The sequence below is a fragment of the Hydra vulgaris genome, chromosome 05 (genome assembly GCF_038396675.1).
Source record: "Hydra vulgaris chromosome 05, alternate assembly HydraT2T_AEP".
NCBI lineage: Eukaryota > Metazoa > Cnidaria > Hydrozoa > Anthoathecata > Hydridae > Hydra > Hydra vulgaris.
Window position 1 is genome coordinate 30,458,255 of NC_088924.1, and position 24,246 is coordinate 30,482,500.

A 24,246-nucleotide genomic window follows, 5' to 3' on the forward strand; every position below is an offset into this window, starting at 1 on the left:
TTTCTCTCTGAGCTTTTAATAAGCCTCCGGATAAAATTGTATTAAAAACTATTCTTGTTAAATTATAAGTAATATTATTATTCTTGTTAAATTGTTATTAGAAGTAATATTATTATGTTAAGTATTATTATCTCGATAGTAAACAAATAACTTAAAAAAAGTAAAGATTTTCCAATAGAAAAGTAAAATTGAAAAAGTTAAAACAAAAAAAATATTTTTGTTTTGCTTTTATTACTGTTTAAATATCTAATTAAACATTAAAAATAATAAATCAATATAGATCACAACATCCCAACTTCATTACCATTTCTAAAAGTATTAATGTACAATAGTGAGTTGTATATTTAACGTATTAAAAAGCTTTGTATTTTATAAAAAGGACTCTTTGAACGCGATAAAATAATTGCTCAGTTCAATCGTTTGATATGAGCTTGTTGACCTTGGTTTATACAAAAACGTATTCGCTACTTTTGAAGAAAATTTAAGCGCAACGTTTTAAATTTTTCATTTGAATTATTTTAAAACATCATTGACAAAAATCAAAAAATGTTTGAATAAAGTCGTAAAAGAATGAAGTATCCCGTTAAAAAGTAATTTTAAAATTTATGCTTTAATATGAGCGATGAACATAAAAATTAATACTTTAAAATTTATAATAAAAATAAAAGTGTTTATTTGCTCTGAAAAATTCTTAATAACAGTTATGTATACTGTTTTATATTAAGCTTATTACACATTTAAAGGCAAACCTAAGCTAAAAAATTGATGTTGGTTAGCTTGGTTAAAAAATGGCCTACACAAGTCGCATTGTATCTGGGTATCGCAGCCAACCAGCAAGTTGTAGAAATTCATTACTGATACCCCCTGAGTATAATGTTTCCAACTTTTCCGAAGATTTAAGTAGCTTTGATATCCAGTTTAAAAAACTAATGGAAAGAACTGAAAAGTTTACAACTCGTGTAGAAAAACTGCATTCTGTTTCTTCAAACATTAAAAAAAGTTTTCGAAGGTTAGACAGTACTGTTTCAGGTATGCAAATATTTTATCATCTTTTGAATAAATTTTTTCATTTATTTATGATTTATTCTATACTTAAAAACAAAATCAAAAAGCTAAGAGTTTTACTCTTATAATATTTTGAAAAATTTTGCATTTTAAATCTTTTTTCAACTAGCTACTTACTCTTCCAGTTTTCTTTAAAAACTTTTTACTTCAATCCTCTGTATTTTTTAAATCTTTTATGATCAGAAGAAACCTGATGTACATTACACATAGGTCTGCGAACACATTTTGATGGTACAGATGATGAAATAGCTGACAGACATCGGAAAGAATCACTCACTACCGAAGAGGAATGGAGAAAATTCTTAGATGCTGGTGTTTTAATTGAAAAAGCTGTCGAGCTATTAAGGTTTGTGACCAATATTTATTTTAAAAGCTACTAATACATTTTTCTATCAACTAGTTTTATGCTGTATTTATTTAGCAAATTTAATGATTTAAATGAATGAAATATATAATTTAACAAACAACAGAAAAATTCAAAAACATTTTAAAATTGTAGAATTTTCTTGTTTCCAAACTACAATTACCACAACTTTTTGTAAAGCATTCTTATTTGACATAAGCATGTACAATATTTAAATATATATAAATAAATGTAAATATTTAAAGTTGGCTCAATTTATCTATACAATAAATGGTGTCAACGTCTATGTATTACATACCGATATTTTTTTGCGAAAAAATATTTGTAAGGAAAACAACAAAGGCAAGAAAACAATAAGTTTTAAAGGTGTAGTTAGTTTTCAGATGGGAAAAAAAAAGTAATGAAATAAAAGAAAAATGCATAAAAAAATTTAAAACAGGAATTTTTACAAGTTTATAAAATGCAACTGTTTATGCATTTTTTCTTTTGACTTACTGTCAATAAAGTCAGACAAAATATAGTTAAATATATTGCTAACGAATTTCAATTGAAATGATGCTACCAAATTTAAACGTTCAATACTTAAAAAAAGTTGTGAATACTTTAAACAATTCGAAAAAAATTTTAACCTCTGTTAAAGCTGATGATGTCACTAACAAAAGGGTTGAGAAATATAGCTCTTGTTTTTAAGCCATTACTGTGATGACTCTATCACATCCTTTTCTCATCACAGTTGAAGTTATTGAAATATAAAATTAGAATTATTTTTAAATTAAGTAATTGGAAAATTTTCAATCTTTTAAAAACCTTGTTAACACCTTAGCACACCACCCCAACGCCTAAAAAAGTTTTTTTTAAAACATAGGATTTCAGAAATTTCCTTTACGTGAGGTTGTTAGAAACTTTCACCAAAATGATTAATAAAAACATAAGAATGATGAACAGAAACATAAAAATAACTTATTACTTTATTAAAAAATTGAAGTGGGAAAGTTTAAATATATTAAATATTACTTGAACCCTGCAATACTACTTGCACCCTGCAAGTAATATTGAGCAACAAATAAGCACAAATAATACTACAAATTTGTTGGGTAACCTGACCAACAAGTTGCCACAAACTATAGATGTACTACTTTTTACGTTTATGCTTGAAGTTTGATATCATTTTAAAGGGGATGTATTATATATATATTAGGATTAAATATTTTAATTTAATCCTAAAACATGGGATATATATGAATACAATATGTGTTAGACATAAGCATATATTGTGTCAGACATAAGAATATCTGTTTAATAATTATATAGTACTAATAACAAAATCAAAAATTGTTAAAAAAAAACAAACAAACGTAGTGAAAGTGAAAAAAATAAATAAAAAAAACAGCAAAAAAACAACAACAACAACAACAACAACAACAACAACAACAACTCAAAAAGTACTGTTGATACCAAAAAGAAAACTAGAAAAAAAAACAATCGAGACAAAGTTTAACCAATTGTGTAATACTGGGACAGAAGAGTTGAATCTAGACAAAAATTTTAAGCATAATTACTTTTCAGACCATCTAAACAAGCAATTTTTTATATACAGTACATGCTGGTAAAGTCTCACCTATTATGATATTATTTTTTGGCTATGTTCAAAAGTATTCACTTTTTTCAAAATCTACATAAAGATAAGACCATCTAATGAAAAAATCTTTAATTTCATTAAAGATTCATTGTAAAACTAGATGGTCATTAAAAAAGATGCAATTGTTTCACACAATCAAGTTGTGGAGGTTTTGAAAAAGAGCAAGCACAAGTTTTAAACATGAAACTGGTGAAAAAAACTTAATAAATATTTAGTGCGTTAAGCATAGAAGTATAGAGTTTTCTATAATATCAAGCAAAGATAAATTAATCTAGACTTAAAAAAGATGAATGAACTAATGAAATCTCATCAATTTAGAGTAGTATAGACAATGGGGTAAAGGACATAATTGAGTAAGCCAAATATACAAGAGAAAAACTGAAATCTAGACAAACTTTCCGACCAAACAAAAACAAAAAAAATATACAAACAGTGTTTAATAATGTGCAAGATTATGGAATTTTATAAACTCAAAGTTCTAAAAAAATTTATAAAACAGTCAAAATAGACAGGCAGTCTATTTATCATAAATTTTAAAACTTTTTTAAAAACGATTTCTATTACAACTATAACGGTTATTGCGTCGTTGTTTTCCATTACAACTATCACGGTTATTACGTCATTGTTTGTTTTTTTATTTTAAAAAAATAGCTATTAAAATCAACTTTTTAAATTTATTTTTATTACAGTTTTCATCTATCTTAAATTCCAGTTGCTATAGAAACCAGTTTTTTTTTACACATTCAAACAGGAATTATTTTACTTTAAGCTACGTAACAAAAGTTTTCACTCTAACGTTTTGACATTAAACTAACAATATATATATATATATATATATATATATATATATATATATATATATATATATATATATATATATATATATATATATATATATATATATATATATATATATATATATATATATATATATATATATATATATATATATATATATATATATATATATATATATATATATATGGTTGTCTTGCAAGAACTCTTAAAAGTGTCTGGCTAATGAGGAAGCATCTTTCAATAGTTACTCAAGTACCCTGTATAAAGTTCCATATTTATACTATAACGTAAGTACAGTTATGATTTTTTGAAGTTTAAGGGTGTCTGGCAAGGGGTTGCCACCATAATAAGTGTCTGGCAATCAGGGCCGGTGCAAGTAGGTGTCACGTGGGTGGGAAGGGGAGGGGTGCCATTAAAATTTTTGCAGATTAAAAAAAAAATGTCCTCGTTTTTTGAAATTTGCCGACTGACTGGTTTAAAAGGTCTACATTAGTTTAATTTATTATTTACAAAATTATTTAAATTATTTTAATCCCTCGGAAACATAACGATCATTTTTTTATTTTTTTTATTTTATCTTTTTTTATTTTTTTATTACATTTTAAATAAGCATTTCGTTACAATATATAAAATACAAATAAAAAAATATATATATATAATAATCGTTATTAAATAATAAAAGAACGCGGACTCGTAGAAGAACGCGGACTCGTAGAAGACCATACAGTCTAGTTGTCGAGTACCGCTAAGAAATGTTTTTATTGAAATTTATAAGATATTTACAAGGTAAAAAATAAGTTAACGAAGTAATAAACTTAAAATATTCTGTTACAAATACAAAATACATTATTACATACTGCAGTTGTTAATGATACATAAGGTAAGTATGGGTATTAAGGCCCACCTAAAAAAATGAAAATGTAAAGAAATGCTGATTTTTTTTTGCTGCCAGTGATAAAACCAGATAACTCTAATATTTTAATGTCGAAAAAAAGTTTCACAATTTATTTTTTCCCTAAGTTTGGATTAGTGGGCCTATTACCCGCCGGGCCTTAATACCCACACTTACCTTATATAATTTTTATAAATTCATGTTTAAATAGAGGGTAAAAAGGAAGATCACTAAAAAATATCAAAAGTATATTGTTAAATCTTTGATTGTAAAAATGAATTCTTTAAGCTTTCGTTTAAAAGAAAAATAGTTACTTTGATGAATAAAATCCTCAGTAAAATTTTTTAAAACTATTTTATTCCATTAGAATGGTTCTCGATAATTAATGCAAAATTTAAAAAGATTTGTTTAAAAAATGAGCTGCTTAATATAATTATGATTGCTTAAAATTTATTTTTATCTTTTGATGAATACAAATTATGGAAAGAAATCGGGATGAATTCGTTTTACATTTGAACATAAAACAAAGAATATTAAAAATATTAAGCTCATATATATTAAAAACTTTCATTTCAAATCATAAAGGCTTGGCATGAGTATAGAGGTCTTTAAAATATATAAGACGTGCGACATTGAGTTTATTTTTATTTGTACTATCCCAAGCAATGTTTGCATAGTTTATGTGACAATGAATAAATGAGTAATATAATTGTACTAAAGTTTATTTAAAACATTTCTTTGTATAATATTACTATACTTTTTGAAATTTTACTTGATAAGTTTTTAATGTGATTTTTTCATGTAAAATTTTCATCTATACAAACACCTAGAAAGTTGGTTACTGTTACTTGTTTAATTTGTATATTGTCTATAACAAGATGAGGCATGTTAATTGGCAGTTTGTACTTTTTGATAAGAGGATGGAATAGAATTCATTTAGTTTTATCAATGTTAAGAGATTTTATGTTTGTTAGTCTTAAAACAGTCTTTTGATGAACTCGATGTTCACGTAATGAAATAGAGTAGGAATGCTTTTGTGTGGCATAAATAAATTAGTGCCATCAGCAAACATAATTATTATTCAATCCGAGGCTTCGTATAGATCATTTATATAAATAAGGAAAAGAAGAGGTCCTAATATGGATCCTTGAGGAACTCCACAAGTAATATTTAACAAATTTGATGAAGATGTTTCATTGGCGTAAACAAATGGCTTACGATTAGTTAAATAACTTTTCAACCATTTTAAAAGATTGCCTGTAATACCATAATATTTTAATTTTTTAGCAAGAATTTTATGATCAATGGTATCAAACGCTTTCGCTAAATCAATAAATATTCCCAATGTGAATTTAGAATTGTTAAATGAGTCTGATATACTTCTTGTAACCTGAATAATAGCATGCTCTGTTAAATTATTATTTTTTAAATCCATATTGCATGTTATATAACAATTTATTTGATAAAAGGTAATTGTATATTCTGTTGTACAAAATTCTTTCTAAAATTTTAAAAAAAACAGAAAGGATAGAAATTGGGAGATCGTGTTTTACATTAGTTTTTTCTCCTTCTTTAAATATAGGAATAATTTTTACTATTTTTAAATCATCAGGAAAAACTCCCTGAATAATAGATTTAACCATTTTGGAAAAGTTTGTCTTTTAAAACCTTAAAACAGTTTATAATAACATTCCCATTGACATCATCTGGACCAACTGCTTCATTTGACTTTAACAATTTAAAAGCACTTTCAAACTCTTCAAAAGACATCTTTAATAATTGAAGGCAAAAACTGCGACATTTTTTAGTGTTAACAGTAATTTCGTCGATTAGTTGCCAAGTGTGTTTTGAGTTTAATTTGCATTTTTTTAGTAAATTAGTGTAGTATAAAGTTTTCGAATTTTCCCTTAGGCGTTCAAATAGTCTTACGTAATTTTTATAAATGGTCTTACTCTCAGTTGTTTTTGATTTTAAATATTTAATATAAAGTTTTTGTTTAACTTTAGAAGATCTTAGTATACCCTTAGTAACCATGGTTATTTAATTTTTTTATAATTGTAACTTATTTCTACTTTAGGAAAATTGATCTCATAAAAATTAAAAAAAAAAGATTTGTATGTTAAATTAATATCTTCAGAAAAGTTAATAATGTCCCAATTAACTAAAGAAGTTGATATTTAAAAGATTCTTGGTTTTTATTATGAAAAACTCGTTTGTTAAATGATTTTTTTTCATTGTATAAAATATTCGCATAAATATCTATTGAAAAGAAAATAGGGAAATGATCAGATATGTCACTTTTAATAATGCCTTTTTTAAGTGAATTATTAAAAATATCGTTGGTTATAATGTTATCAATTAAGGAAGTCGTTGTTTGAGTAATTCTAGTTATTTTGTTTATTAGAGGAACAACTTTTCAAATAGGCCATTATAAAATCCATTAATATCTTTTTTGACGTGATACTCAAAACAATTTAAATTCAGATCACCTAATATGTAAAGTAATTTCTTTTCGTGGTTGCTTTTATTTATAACATCATCTTGTAAAAATGTACTAAATGTTTTAATTTCGCCAGTAGGTGGGCGATAACAACAGCTAATCACAATGTTTTTAGTTTTATTGATCAGTATTTCAATCGTTAAAACCTCGTTATTGACGTCAGAAATACTCATGTCATGCCTAATATAATACCGAAGGTTTTCTTTTACATAATTAATTGAACCGCCGCCGCGTTTATTTGTTTTCAGCCCTAATGAAGTCAAATCATAGCCCGGTATTTTAAAATTATTATCTAAATTTTAGTCATCAGAACTACACCAAGATTCAAATTACACTAAAATAGTTAGATTTTCTTCAAGCTATTGCAAAGATTTTCAAATTTTTTTTTTAATTTTTTATATTTGTATGAATTGCATTAAATTTATCATGCTCAAAAAATTCTTTTATTTTAAAATTATAAAAATAACTGCAGTTGTTTTGTAAAGCATCTTTTTCACTAAAATAACTTTGATCCGGATCGGACTCTTTGTTAGGTATAAAATCATTAAATTAAAAAATATCAAAATTCTTAGAGCGATTTGAATCCAATTTATTATTTAAAAACAATAATAATTAAGAAAAAATATTAACAAAGACAAAATCAATAACTCTAAGATAAAAGAATTTTTTAAAAGTTGCGCGTTACAAGTTTATTATATATTTTATTAGTTTATTAGCATACTTACCTTTGGCTCTTAAATATTTTGCTTCTTTAAATAACTGTTTTCGCAACTCTAAAGTTCTTTCGCTGTAGTCTTCGTTTACGTAAAATTGATTGCTCCACAATGTTAACTGAAGCTAGTTATCCAACGCAGTTCTTTTGTCTTTGTATTATTGTTCTGTTGTACTTTTTTCCATTGCTACATTTTTCCCCGTCCTGTGCGCCCGTTCAATTTCAACATTACCTTTAAATCAAAATTTTGTCTTTAAAACATTTTGAATCTTTTCCTCGCTCAATTCCCACGTTTCATTTTCGTCTTCTTCAATTGCCGTAAACCTGAGGTTATTTCTTCTGTCTTCCAACTCAGCTAGTTTGCCTTTGACATTTGTTATATCATTTTCGTTTGGTGATAAGTTTGGCTTTTTTTTTTCTTTCAGAAAGTTCTCGAACATTTGATTTAGATTTCTCGCTAAGAAACTCCGCCGTGTTCCTTAGTTCATTAGTTTTTTTATTTAGTTTTGTATCTTTTTCTTGAAGATTTAATAGCTTAATTTCCATTTTATCAAACTTCTCGTTAAATATTTTAATAAAGTATTCGCATGAATATCTAATAGGTCTTAAATTTGAGAAACGGTAAATTTAGCCATTTTTAATTTAGTTTACAAAAGCACGTCCGTTCACGTCAAAAGTTTTTGCGTAATTCATTACACTCCTTGATTTTCTCATCCCCTAAGAAAACATAGAATGAATATCAAGCATGCTAGGCTTGAAAACTGCAGAAAATGGGAAAAAATGATCTAGCAACCAAGTTAAAATTTAGTCTCTCCGTTTTTAATGTAAAAAAGATACTGTGTTTATATCTTAAGATGCAAAAGTTATTTAGCTCTGAAACTTTGGATAAGCATTTATTAATAAACTTGATGTATATTTTACTCAAAAATGTAAAACTTAAAAATTTTTAATTTTTCTTGTTTTTTTTACGATTCCAAATTAAAATTTCTTCTCTTTATCTTTTTTTTTAAATTAATGCAGCAGCCGTAGCGCAGTGGTTAGAGTTCTGGTGCAAAACCAAGAAGTCCGAGGTTCAAAACCAAGAAGTCCGAGGTTCAAAACCAAGAAGTCCGAGGTTCAAAACCAAGAAGTCCGAGGTTCGGCTCTGGCAAGATAAGCGGTAATAGCAAGAAAGGATGCCTTCCTAGTTTAATTCTCTTTGCGGTATTCTGTGATAAGACCGTAAGGACTTCTTGGATCACCTTAAATGTCACAAAAAATAAATAAATAAATTAAAATTAAAAAAATTATACAAAGATTTATTTTATTTATGTTTCTATTCTTTACGTTAATAATATGCTTTTATTTATTTAACTTATATTTTATGCATTTTTTTAAAAATTATTTATGGAATAATATAATTTTCCCACAAAAATTTGTCATTTTATCATATTTATCTGTTTTATGATTTTATAATTTTAATCAGCTTTATTTCTTTTCCATAAAATTATTTAAAACTTTCTATTTTTTATAAACTTTTTTTTTTATTACTCTTATAGTTAAAACGGAGATGATTTGCTTTTTCATTGTTTGCATTTTTTTTAATTAAAAAAAGGGTTATAGAGTGTCACAAAGTTTCTGTTTATAATATAAACTTTTTTTAATGTCTAAATTATTTCAAAATATAAAAATTTTTATATTTCGACTTTTTTTAGACAGCATATTCACTTTCCGAAGCCTGCTTTTGAGTACTCGCCAGAGGAACGCTCTCCTTATTCTTTTGATATTTCTTCAAACACAAGTTTAGTATCCATGCCTCAATCACCAACTGATGATGCAATGAAATTGCACTTGTCTGGAAATAACAACTTGCGCGAAAAAACTGTTACTTTGGTAAAAAATATAGAAACTTTGCCGTTGGAAGCAATAAAAGAAGAGACTAACAAAGATAAATACCAAGCTGATAACAATTTTGACAGACACAGCGTTACCAATCCAGAAAAATATAACCATTTGTCAAACAGTACTTTTAAAACTAACAGTTGCGGCGAATCAAATGTAGTTCGTCGGAATAAATCTTATTACCAAGTTTCGAAAGACAGCAGAGATTCTCGAACAAAATCTTTGTTTGAAATAAGTACTGTTGATATATCTCCATGGATTCACAACCTTAATTCAAACGAAGTTACAAAATTAGGTAATAATAGTAATATAAGTACAGAAAAAAACAATATAGGTATGGATAACAAACCAAGTAACAAAAACAATTTGAGTACTTTTAACAATGATAAAAAAAATGACGAAAATATCCAAGATTCTAGAAACAAAAAATCAGCCAGCAGCAGTTTTCATGAATATAATACATCTAATAGAATTCCTCTCAGAGAGAGACTTGCAATGAAAGAAAAAGAAAAGGAAGAAGCAAAAAATAGAGAACAAGTTTTTGATTCAAAAAGTTTGGTTGCTCCAACATCTAAACAAGCAAGTAAGTTTATTTTCGTTAATTTATCCAATTGAAATGGGCTAACCACTTTCATGTTTTTAACTACACACAGGGCATATCCAAATGTATATGGGCAATTTCATTTTTAACATACGTTACACTCGCAACTTTATCAAATATTTGCATATTTAAACTGTAAATTAAATTTTTAGCTGATTTTTATGAAAGCTGTCAGTCTAAAGAAAAAAACAAGCTAAAAAGTTTTGAGTCTGGCCAAAAGAGGGCGAATTTATTACCGAAAATGCCACTTAACTTACGTTACGCAGAAAACAAGGTAAAAAAAGTGTTGCAACTTTTAGGTCGAATATTTGCGAACCATTAATGCGGATCGTGTTAGAATTTTTACAAGATGTTGAGAAATCAATACTAATTACAATAATAATAAAAAAAATTATTAGAGGTGACCGGCTAAAAGATATACTTGCTTTCTTGATACTAGGTTTTTAACATATGTTACATCACTTACGTAACCTTACGATTATTTTCGTGGAATTTTTATATCTATTATTTCGTGAACAAAAGAACGGCAGTTGTATTAAAACTCATTCATTCAAATTAACAAAAGTAATTTTCAATAACTGGTTTCTCTCTACTGACAGATTATTTTGTTGATATTAATAAAGTTTTTAAATTGTTAACACTTATTTTCCGAAGCGCAAGAGCAACATAAAAAATTACATTTGGTATGACAACTTTATTAATTTTTATTGAGTTATTCAAATAAGAATATGTTACAGTTATTCGAAAATTGTACTTACTCTTATAATTTTTAAGCGCCGGCTTAATTTTTTAAAATGCTGCTAACTATTTACTCTCCCCTGCTGAATAAACGGGAGGGAGTGGGGGTCTTAATAAACGGGAGGGTCGGAAATTTTTTTAAATCTAATAAACTTTAATAATAACGTTTAATAAAACGGGAGGGTCAAAGTTTTAAAAAGCTTAAAATATTTTTATTGGTTGGTTATTCATATTTTCATCTAATATTGAGAGAAATTTTTTCTCAAAGTAAAAAAAGAAGAAAATATTTTATATTGCTTCAAAATTATTAAACGGTGGGGTAGGGGGGGGGGGGTCCTAATAAGCTCCGAAGATTCGGAAAAAAATTAAAAAATTAATAAACGTCCCCTCTTGTTTATTCAGCTGGCGAGAGCAAATTCAAATCTTTTAAAAAGATTTTGACGCTAAAACTGCTCGAACAATTTTGAAAACACCAAAGTGGATAGAATCAAAATATTTAATTTCATTTAGTTTTAAGAACGTGAAAAAAGGTTTGTTTGCTGTTGGTTGTTTTGTGTTATTTTTTTTGGGGGGTGCTGAAATATACGACATACTTTTAATGAGAGAGGGGTGCATGTATATCTGAACGTTTGTGACAGGAGGCAGGGGTTAAAATTGACAAATATTGAGTGACATACTCTATGGACGCCCCCTTAATTCCATTTACAAACCATTTGTTTTAGGAAAAATATAAAGTGAAATAAGAATTTAAAATAAAATAATAAGAATTTAAAATAAAAATGGTTACATCCTTTTATTTGTTTTAGGTTTTTTAAAGGTTTGTTTGCTGTTGGTTGTTTTGTGTTATTTTTTTTGGGGGGTGCTGAAATATACGACATACTTTTAATGAGAGAGGGGTGCATGTATATCTGAACGTTTGTGACAGGAGGCAGGGGTTAAAATTGACAAATATTGAGTGACATACTCTATGGACGCCCCCTTAATTCCATTTACAAACCATTTGTTTTAGGAAAAATATAAAGTGAAATAAGAATTTAAAATAAAATAATAAGAATTTAAAATAAAAATGGTTGCATCCTTCTATTTGTTTTAAATACTAAATACGTCACGCTGAAGTTTTTTCCGCTATGATCTGGCTCTTACCGACATAAAAGTAGTGGGATTTAGAGATATCTTTCACTTTTTTGGCTTGCTGGATAATTTGAGATAGTTTGAGTGCACAATTGCGCTGACTTTTCTTCCTTTGACAAATATAGAACTTTGACATTTATGTCTTGAATAGCATTCACAAAACCATTAGCTGATTGGATTTCAATTTTTCCAGACTTTACTCTGTTGGTTGCCAAACGCTTTACAGTAGCCCCAACGCCATCGACAACTCCTTTGCCGTGCTTTGCTGCAAAAAAATGCCAAAATATTATTCTGTTAAATTTCTTTTCAAAACGCATTATTGCGCTCATCACGACTTGATTTTTAAACTGCGATGTAGCATTATCGCTAAAAATGTGAATTTCTTGGGTATAAATGAAATAAACTCTAAAAACTTATCCAAACTTGCAATTAAGGAGGTCTTTGTGTGATCCAGAGAGTCAGATGCAATGGTGAAAGTTTTAAGTTTTTTTGCCAGATAGCTGCAGTATGCATATATATATACAGAAATACACACGTAAACATACTACTTTATACGCACATATACATTATAGCTGTATTTTAACTCTTATTAATAGTTAAAATAGAGCTAAAATGTCTAATACATAATAAAATCATCAAAAAGTTAAATTAAAAACTCTAACAAATGTCAAAATTTATATCTGAACGTGTAACTAATGAATAAAAGTAAAATATTTGTACTTATCAGCAAAACGGTTATATTAAAAGGTGAAGGAAAGTTTGAGTTCAAAAGTTTAATTTAAAGGTAAAAAAGCGTTTGAAAGTAAAAAATGTATAAATTGCTTCATATTATACTAACGCGACTAAAGATTTACATAAAGTATAATTACTTTGATAAAACTTACGGGAAACTTAAACGATTCAAAAACACTCGGTAAACAGTCGGTTAATGGTTGGCACGGAATGCTAACAGTTAGCCAACTATAGCCAATACTGGCCCGTCAGTTGGACCAACTAAAACGTGTTTACTGGGAAGCCAGTATAAAATTCTTATTTAATGAAAATTACTCCTGGCGTTCCCCAAATAGATATTCGAATTAGAATATACTTAATAAGAGTCGCACCCTGTTTTGATTACACAAGTTAAGTTAAAATAGTTTAGAGTATCTTTCATACTGAAACAAAAACTTTCAAAAAAATTTTTAAAGCTTCTTAAATTAATAAGCAAAGCTTTCAAATGGTCATGCTCAAGGAATTCCTTTATTTCTTTGACATAAAAATAGTGGCAATTACTTTGTAAAGCACCTGCTACGCTGAAATAGTTTTGGACAATAGATTCTGGAACAGAAATCAATAGGATAGTCATTTTTTTGAATAAAATTAAATCCGTTAGAAAATTAAATTAAATTAGAATTGAATCCGTTGAATAGTACTTAAAAATAAATAAATTTTTAGAAATCACGCCTTATTAGTTGTAAACCCCTTTTGCATATTCACCATTTGCCGGATGTCCGGTTTTGCCTACTCTAGTTCTTTTAGTTAGTATATGCAGGTTTGATCATTTTTTGTCTAACTTTCAGTGCAGTGTTGCACATACTTTTTCTTACAATGCTTAATTTCATCAGAACAAAAAGTTACAATTTTTTAAAACATATTTTTGGAAATAAAACCAACAATATATGTAACAATATATACCAACAATATATGCTCTAGAAATAAAACCAACATTATATGTAAACAGCTATTCTGTACAACTTTTTTTTTAATCTAATGTTAATTTTATATTTTTTTAAAGTTAATTCAGCACAGTGATTAGGGTGATAGTTTATAAACTTTTAGGATGATTCTAGGATGATTAGGGTAATTTTAGGATGATTCTAGGATGATAGTTTATAAATTTTATCAGATAATATACTTTGTCAATGCCAAAGTATATATTTTGATAAAATTTGAGTTCTAAAGTTATATCTTTTGAATGCCAAATTGGCATTCAAAAGTTTCAAAAATTCATATAACTTTAGAACTCGTTCATATAATAAAGTTTAGTCCCCGCTTTTCCAAAGAGGGTCAAAAATAAAAAAAGATACTGTTTTTCATTCGTTTTTAGCTATTTCTATCTTACGTCGACCTTACGTCGTTACTATCGACCTTATGTCAACCTTAAGTCGACCTACTGGTGAAAGTTTTATTAAACCTGAAGTAAAAATAATTTTAACACCAATTACTTTATAGCTGTATTTCAGTAGACATTTAGAGCGGTTAATTTTTAGATCGGTTACTTAATGGACCAAAAGTGGCTGGCCGATGAATAGCCACTATATCATGTGTTGGAATATTCGGTTGTCCATTTCTAGCAGATGCCATTAACGGTCCATTAAGTCACCGATAAGTGAAACTCTAATAAACCGCTCAAAAGTCTATATAGGTCTACTGCAAACCCTATACATATATATGCAAACACTATAAATATGTTTGCTTAGTGAAAATCTCTAAAAAAGATGTAATGTAAAAAAAAATAACAACAATTCGAATGGAATAATCATTAATTAACATCAATCATTAACATTTTTGGTTTAATATTGAATAAATATTTTGATTGGAGTTTTCAAAAAAATAATCTGAAAAAATAATCCAATGATATATAAAGTAAAACTACTTTTAAGTATTAAATCTTTAAAAGGTTTATAATTTAATATTAATAACTATGAAACTGTTTATCAATTTAAAAAAAGCACTTACCGTACCGTAAATAAGATATATGTTTAAATATGTTCAACTCTTTGAAAGTATTATAACTTTAAAAGTTAATTTTATATTTAAAAAATAAAAATCTATTAGTAAAAAAACAGCCGTCATTATTTTAACTAACTTATTTTAACAAAATACGAGTTAGTTGGTGAATGTCTAATACATTCACCAACTAACTCGTATTTTGTCAAGGAATTCATTTTATTATTTTGAAAACGACTTATCGATGTTGTGTTACCAATTGTAATGGCAGTTATAAATCTCAGAATAGGGTAGAAAAATTTTGACTCCCAAGAAACAAAGATGAACGAAAAAATTGGATTGCAATCATACTTCTTATACTAAAAACACTGTAGCTTGTGGAAGACAAAGGCAATAAGATTTCACTAATAGTAGGGTATGGCAAATAGTTAACTTTTTTCAAAAATTTTTATTAGGCAAAATTTAACGTAGAATTCAATGGCCACTGCATCAAACTTCAAGTACTTAAACCATACCATGACCTTTAATATCTCTTTTTATAAGATTTTGAGGTTGCTGAATTTAATTCTGGAGTCGTTTCATGCATACAGTGTATCACAAGCTTAACATTGTATTAATCTGGAATTTTTCGATTAAAAACAATGAGGCGCAATACAATATTCGATCGACGGTTTGTAATACAACTCATTAATCAACTAAAGATATAAAGAATTTTGCAAACTGTTTAAAAATCATAAACTCAAACCACTTTAATGATCAGTATCATCAATCACATGAACAAACATTAACATGTCATCCCTCTTCATAAAACTGAACTGAAAAGTGTATCAATGTTGTTTGAGAGTTCATTCTTTGCTTTTATTGCATTACGAATGGAACATCTAAGTTCGTCAATTGTAAAATTCACCATTTTGAATTTTCCAGAATCAAGTTTTATTTGTCTTCACCGTTTGAATTTAGGCGCTATCGTCAGACGTTGGTACAAAATTTCATTGATCCGCTGCTTCTCATTGAGCGAGTCCAAAATATCAACAGTTATGGGAACGTTGTGTTCTTTGCACTTTTATAAAAGATCTAAAGTTTTTCCATGTTTTCTTACCCTCTTTTTTTGACGTTTAATTACCGCTTGTTGACGAGCCTGTTTAACTGTAGCTAAGAAATTTACTTTAAGCTTCCTGTTTTGTTCTACATCGCAGGAAGTCTTTTCCCATTACCAACGTTTCTTTTTCTCGCTTCCAGGTAATTCTAAAAAATCTGAGTTTGGAAAGTAGGCATCAGTTGCCACAACATTCGTTCTAGAAATGGTTTGTATTGATGTAGTTCCACCACATTTTGTTATTCAATTGTCCAGTTTTGCGAACTCTAACTTACATCCGAGATTTGTCAGTGGCGCGTGCCTAATTTTTTCGTCTGTTCTCTTTCAAGATCAGAGTTTTTCCGTACGTCATTAGAGTCTGGATTGATAACTGGAGAAAAAAGTCTATTTATTTTAACTGCCAAATCAATGTGTCAAATATTTTAGTCAAGATAGCAGCAAGAAGTTTTCCACTGCCACAGTTTAAGTCAGCATTACTTTTAGCTCTACCAGTTGTGATAATTTTTCTTTGAAAAACTCTCGGACACCGCTCCAGCTTGAATTATAAAAATTTTGTTAGTAGTTTTTGGTTTGTCTATTCTTCTCTTGTCAATTCCAAGTAACTCCATTGTAGGAAAAAACCCATCTCGCCTACTACGGCATACACTTCTGAACAGAGAATGAACCAATCGTTCTATGTATAAACTGATACGGCTAGTACAAGTTTGTTTGAGTTTTTGTCCATATTCTCTTCAAAAAAGTCTTGGATTAATTGTAACCTGGATACAAATTCTTTCACTATTTCAGACTGATTTTGTCGTTGCATAAGCACTGAATTGGGCATCTATTATACGTTAGTTCAAACATTTATTAATAGTTCTTACCGAAATTGAAGACGGTGTTTCTGGCATGATTGGAAGCGTGACAACAAAGTCCTAATCTTGGTCTCCCAAGTTGGTTTCTTGAATATTATCCGTATTTAGGGTATCCATGTACTGCAGACTTCTGCATGCATTTTCCTGATTACTAGTTTACTTTATAGCCTTCTTTTTTTCTCATTTTACTGACCTCTTTCCGAGTTTCTCTTCAAGTGTTTTTTTCATTTCCGTGAAACTGTCAATGTACAAATTCCCAAGTAAGACACGTAGCATCATCATAATGAAATGCCTCGTCTTCACATATTTTTTTTTTTTTTTTTTTTTTTGCCGTTAAATAATACATACAGTTTCGAAGCACATAAATAAAAATAAATATTGGCAGGGCAAGAAGAAGACTAATTTAGCCTTATCACCGAGCCCTATTCTCACGTATTTACAAAAACCGTAATATTTAAATATCTATAGTTAACAAACTATTTATATAAAAAAAAAAAAAAAATAAAAGTAAAAAAGTAAAATAGATAACAATTCCTTATCATTTAAAGAAAAACTTAAAGAATAAAACTTTAAGGAAAGAGTAAGATCATTTTTTCAGAATAAGAAAAAATAAATAAGATATTATCATTTATTTAAGAATTAAAAATTTAAAGTAAGATTTAAAAATAAAAAGTAAATAAATTAATATACACCATAGAAATAACAAAAATAAATTAGTCAACTTTATAGAAATAACGTAAATAAATTAGCAAACGTCATAGAGGTAATACCATAATGAAAAAAAAAAAAAAAAAAAAAATGTTGATACACTCAGTGACATTTTGTATTAATTATTTTATGTATTTGAGTTTTAATTAAAAAAAACATTTAAAATCGGATATATTAAAATCCATAAGTAAGAATGCTTGTTTTGATTCATTTTTAAACTGCTCTATACTAGTTTTATGTGTATTTACAATTTTGGGAAACATTTTCCACAAGTAGGGTCCACGATAAAGAACTGAATATGAAGTTAGTTTTGAATTATATTTTGGGACAACAAAGTTGTTACTTGAAAATTTTGTTGGATATTTATGAACTATTTTGTCAAAATAGGATTGAAATATTTTAGGAGATAATCCTAAATTTGTTTTATACATGAACATTAAAACTTGGTGTAAGTTGATTTTATATATATTTAATGCTCCAAGTATACGCAGAAGAGGCTCACAAGGTAGTGTTCTATTAGCTCCAAAAATTATTCTGCACGCGTGTTTTTGTTTACAGTACAATTTTTTTAATTTTGTATGGTTTGTACTTGCCCATGCAATATTGCAGTAAGTTAAATAACAATGAATAAAAGAGAAATATAAACTTTTCAAAGAACTACTGCTTAAAAATGGTTTAGCCCTATATATCATTGCTAAATTTTTTGATATTTTATTTTCAATACTTTTTATATGTAAACTCCAACGTAAATGTTCGTCTAAGATTACGCCTAGAAAATTTACTGAGTTTTCTCTTTTAATGTTAGTGTTATTTATTATTAGATTAGACAATTTGATGGGAATATTTTTTGATTTATTAACTTTGTGGAACAAAATAAATTTGGTTTTATCCACATTTAGAGAAAGTTTATTACTTTTGAACCACTCATTAACTTTCAATAATTGTTCGTTTGTTGTTTCAAATAGTGTATTAATATCACTGTGGGAGTAAAAAAGATTGGAGTCATCTGCAAAAAGAATACAATTTAATGGGTCTGTTGCTAAATTTAAATCATTAATATACACTAGGAACAACAGTGGTCCTAAAATAGAGCCCTGGGGAACCCCACAAGTTACGGCAGTCGGAAATGTTTGTTTTTGTTCATAAACTATAAATTGTTTTCTATCGGTCAAATAACTTTTGAACCAAAATAAATTGTTATTTTTTACACCATAGTGTTCAAGTTTTTTTATTAGTATATTATGATTAACGGTATCGAAAGCTTTTGACAGATCAATGAAAACTCCTAAGGTAAAGTAGTTACTACTGAATGCACTTGATATTTGATTTACTAGTTCAATCACTGCATGCTCCATTGAATTTTTTTTTTTGAAACCAAACTGTTTTGAATACAGCATGACGTTTTCTGATAAGTGATTAAAAAGTCTATTGTACATTATTCTCTCAAGTAATTTTGAAAAACAAGGTAAAATAGATATTGGCCTATAATTAGAAATATTTGAGTCATCTACGGACTTAAATATCGGCGTGATTCGTGCAATTTTTAGCTTTTCAGGGACGATACCTGTTTTAAGTGAAAGATTAAATATGTGAAATAACGAGGGTTCTATTATATTATATACTGATTTTACAACATTAACGTTAATTTTATCAAATCCAGCACTTTTGTTAGTTTTAAGGCAAAAAAAGGCGGTTTGCAATTCAATTAGTTTTAAATTAGGTTCATCCATGACTTTATCGTAACTTTTTAAATAAGATTCAAATGGTGTTGAATTCATAGGAATTTTTAATGCCAAATTCGGACCAGTATTAGTAAAGAAGCTGTTTAGTTTTTCAGCAATAATTGATTTATCATAAATTGTGTTTTTATCAATTGTTATTTTTTTTGGCAGAATGTTTCTCGCATAAATATTTTTTCCTATTATTTCTTTAATTACACTCCATGTTTTTTTAGTGTTTCCGGTGGCTTTGCTTAATAGCTTTGCATAATAAAGCTTTTTTGAGTTCCTTTTTGTTTTTTCAAATATATTTTTATAATTTTTATATGTCATTTCGTTTTTATAAGTTTTTTTTTTCAAGTATTTATCATATAACTTTTGTTTTCTTTTTGAAGATTTTAGTAACCCGTTAGACATCCATGGAGTTAAAACAGTTTTGGTTTTTACAGTTATTTTTTTTTCAGGAAATGCTTTATCATATTGCTTGCAGAATTGATTTAAAAATAGATCATATGCGTTGTTAACGTCATGTGACTGCAATACCAAATTCCAATCAACGTTGTCTTTTAAAAGATTTTGAAATTTTTTTACCGAGTTTTCATTGATCTGTCGCCTAAATATAATGGATTGAGAAAGAATACTGTTAAAAAATATATTGTTAGTAACTAGAAATGTTGGGAAATGATCTGATAAGTCAGTTTTGATTATGCCTGTGTAAAGACTGTTATTAAGATGGTTATTAGTTATTATATTATCAAGAAGTGTAGAAGAGTTGTTAGTAACTCTCGTTGGCTTGTTTATTGACGGAATTAAATTATATTGAAGAAGAGTATTAATAAAATTGTTAACATTATTATTTGAAGCATGGTTTATTAGGTCTATGTTAAAATCCCCAACTAAGTAGGCATGACTTCGGGTTTTATTAATATTTGTTAAGAATGGTTTAAGATGAGTTAAATTTTTTTAAGCTAGAAGATGGAGGTCTATATGTGGCATTTATAATTATTTTTTTTGTGGTTTTATTTATTATTTCAATGCATAATGACTCACAATCTTTTTTTTCATTTACGCAGAGATCGTGACGTAAATTATAACTAATTGAGTTGTGAACAAAAATACATACACCCCCACCAACACCAAAACCACGTGGTTGATGAACTGATGAGTAATTAATTAGTTCAAATTGGGCATTTGTTTCACCACGCTTACACCAAGTTTCCGTTAGACAAATAATTTTAAAATCGTGTTTTAATTCATCCAACAAAAACCTTAGATTTTCAAAATTTTTATTTAAACTTCGAATACTAATGTTTAAAATTGAAAAACTATTTTTATTTTTTTGAAGATATTGAGAAGATTCAATAACTGTATAGTATTGGCTTTCAATTTTTTGATTAAAGTTATTAGAGTCATCATCGTCACTGAGTGCGACATTTTCATCTAGAAATTCAATTATAAAGTTTTCCTCCATTTTAAAGTAACACATATATAATTAAACGCAAAAATAGTTAATAAAATAGTTAGGAATAGTTAAAAGAAAAGTAATAAACCAAACTCTTACTGACACGGTTTCGGGATTTCTTTCGTTTTCTTAGACACCCACTCGCGTACAATCAGCTTATCATATGATATGTATGCAAATTTTCCCAGCTGCCGCTCAATTTTCATTTTTTCTCTAAGATCTTTTCTCATTAAGTTCGTTTCGAAGCAAAAATCTTCGTTTATGTAGATATTTTTACCCTTTAATTTAGAAGAATTTTTTAAACTTTCTACCTTATCTTTGTAGTCTAACAGCTTAATAATAATTGTGCGTGGTGTTTTTGCATCTCGGCGTCGACTACGATGCGCTCGTTCAATTCTCATATTTTTCACCCCTAGAGTCTCCTCAAAAAGTTTAATCACTTTTATTTCACTTTCAGACCATGTTTCATTTTCATTTTCTTTGATGCCATCAATCCTAAGGTTATTTCTTCGTGACTGATCCTCTATTTCCCTAAGTTTTTTTTTTAAGTCAATATACTCATCATTTTTATGTGCTTCGGTTTTACAAAATCTTTTTTTTTCAATAGACTCAATATTATTTTTTACCTTTTTTTCGATAAGTTCCTCGTGAAAATTTAAACTTTCCTTTATATCAAATACATCCTTTTCCAATCGTTTAATTTTTTCCATGCTGTCATTAATGTTTGTTTCAGCTTTTTGTTGTCGATCGCTCGTTATTTTTGCGTTCGCACTGATGAGTTTAAGAATATTTTCTTCTTGTTGTTTTATTAGTAATACTATATCTTTTTTGTACTCCGCAAACATTTCCTTGAACATTATTCGAATTTCGCTAATGGTTACTGCCATATTTAATAATTAATAACAACTTGTATTTTTACTTTTAAATTTGTATTATAAAAAAAATAAAAAAAATAAAAAAAATTTCTTCGATCAATAAAAACACGTCTGTTCACCGTAAAAGTAAATGCGGTAATAGTTTATAGCCGAAACTTTTTCAATCTCCGCTGTTATGCCCCGCTATTTGTTCTGATGTCGTTGGCTCTGCTTGACATACGTATGTTGAAATCTTGAGCTTTCTTTACCCATTAACTTGCTTTCTTGTAACTTGAATTTTTATGTTGTTTAACCAAAGTCATGAAATTTTGGTATTCGTCTCTTATCTTCTTGGTTATGTTTTGTTGACATAGCTGAGCCGTTCTTCAATATTTAGTCGTCGGATAGTTCTAGCGCCATTATTTTGCTTTCGTCATTATATGAGAAAACTTTAGAATCAGGTCTCACTAAACACAGGAGTATCGTCCGTCCTATTAAATGTGCACCACTTTGCAACTTGGATTTACCGAAGAATGTCGGTTCTTCTCGGTACACTAACCCCGCGATTTTGCAAGTTACAGTACCACTTCTAGTTTTGACTAAACCATCCGTGTTCTTTGCCATGGCGGATCAATGTGCATCAAGAAAAATTAGCGCTAAAACAATGGGCTTTTAAAGCAAAATAAATGTGCAGCTGATCACGCATTTGGGCACGTAGGTAGGTATTTATACCATATTGAACGTGTTGTTGGTCGCATAGGCACCTTAGTGGTCAAGTACGATCAAACAAACGCACAATTATCTGTAATATTTGGATCCAGCACTTAAGAAAACATATAGAATGATATATTATAAGCATATATTTCCGGAAAAATATTTTTTCACCAATGTTCGGTAGCCTTTTAATAAGAAAAGCAAATTTCTAACCAAAATTGCCGTTGCAGGCCGAAAAATCTTCCAGGTTTGAATTCAGTCGCACATTTCGCCCTAGGAACAGATTTGCCCCACCCTACTAATAGTGATTATGTGAATCTGAGACCTAATAGTGATTATGTGAATCTGAGACCTAGTGATGCTCCATCAGCATTTAATTGCGTAAATCCAAGTTTAGTTTCTACTGTACCCTTGCCATTAAAAAAAAATTAAATAAGTTTTAGTAGGGTTCGCTGGCAAAAGAATTAGCAAAGTTTAGTTCTCAAGACAAAATCTTTTAAAGAAAAAGTTAAAAACTAATGAATTCAGTTTTGTTATTATCAATAATTTATATAATGATATATAATGTATTTAATTTCTAGATTTGAGGCCTTTAGTTATATATCGAAAAAACATTCAGGTTTTTAAAATGTAAAATAACACGCAAAAAAATTTTTTTTAACAAAATTTGTATATGAAAAAAACAATATTAGGCAAAAAAGTATTAAATTGAAACAACTTAAGCATTTGAGTATTTTTCTCATTCACGATCAGCCTACAACTGCATCAGAGATTTTTTTGAACTTCCAAGTTTACGTACTGTTGGAAGAGTTACATCCTATAATCCAAAAGTCCATTAGGTGATATCAACTATATCAGGCATATTTTTTTATATTGGAGAAGTTTTTAATATAGAGAGGACGCGTAAAAAAAGCATTTTAGTTCTTGATAAAGTTTATGTTGAACTCGTGTTGTAGAACTATGGCGGCATAATATTTAGTAAAGCAGTTAACAAAGGCTATTTATCTGCAAACAAACTCAGTACTTTTTGTGCTAATAAATAAGGTTTCTTAACTTAACTGACAAATTACATTACTGACAATTTTATTTGAGTTTTTATTTGAACTGACAAATTACATTCTAAAGGTAAAAAAAGACAATTGGAATGATAGAGGTTGCTATTACCTGTAATATAAAGTCAATCAGCAGTTTTATAACTTTTCCCAAAATGTTGTACTAAAGATGATATATTTCTTTTATCTGGTTATGCCTATTTATTAAAAAATATATTAACGAAGGAGAAAAAAACGTTGGTTGATAACAGGTGATGCTGAAGTTATTGGACAAAATAAAAACGTCAATAACTTATTTATAAATAAAAAAACAAACTACTATTATATATTTTTTTAATATCTTTAAATAAAAATATATTATTTTTTATATGAAAAAACACCACCATCTGCAATTGATCTCAATTTTGCTCTGACGCCTTTAATATGCGACTGTAAAAAGTTTAAATCAATTTTTTGTAGTTTTAGTTTAATGCGATCAATCAAAACTTGCTCTGTTGAAGCTTGCTAATCTCCCTTGTAAACCTTCTGTGCCAAATGTCCCCAAAAATTTTCAATTGGTCGTGCTTGAGGCACATTTGGGGGATTGGATTCTTTATCAACGTAATAGACATATTGGTCCATCCAATTTAGAGAATCTTTAGAACAATGAGAGCTAGCTAAATCTGGCCAAAATAAATAGTTAAAGTCTCCATGATACTTGTGAATAAATGGAGGAAGTCGTTTTTCTAAACATTCATTAATATAGATTGATGAATTGA

At 28.0% G+C, this 24,246-nt stretch overlaps 1 protein-coding gene across 4 annotated transcripts in view; it reads left to right on the plus strand.

The window, feature by feature from the left end:
- Positions 1–349: 349 nt before the first annotated feature.
- LOC136080781 (putative uncharacterized protein DDB_G0286901) overlaps positions 350–24,246 on the plus strand; it is a 30,831-nt gene continuing 6,934 nt past the window's right edge. Inside the window, exons 1-4 of one of the 4 annotated variants that reach the window (XM_065797894.1) lie at positions 350–590; positions 744–1,029; positions 1,276–1,411; positions 9,665–10,434. In XM_065797894.1, coding sequence (XP_065653966.1) covers positions 789–1,029; positions 1,276–1,411; positions 9,665–10,434 — 1,147 coding nt within the window. In that variant the 5' untranslated portion in view covers positions 350–590; positions 744–788. Of the gene's footprint in view, positions 591–725; positions 1,030–1,248; positions 1,412–9,664; positions 10,435–24,246 lie in introns of those variants that run through there. The other 3 variants (XM_065797895.1, XM_065797896.1, XM_065797897.1) reach the window with 3 other exon arrangements.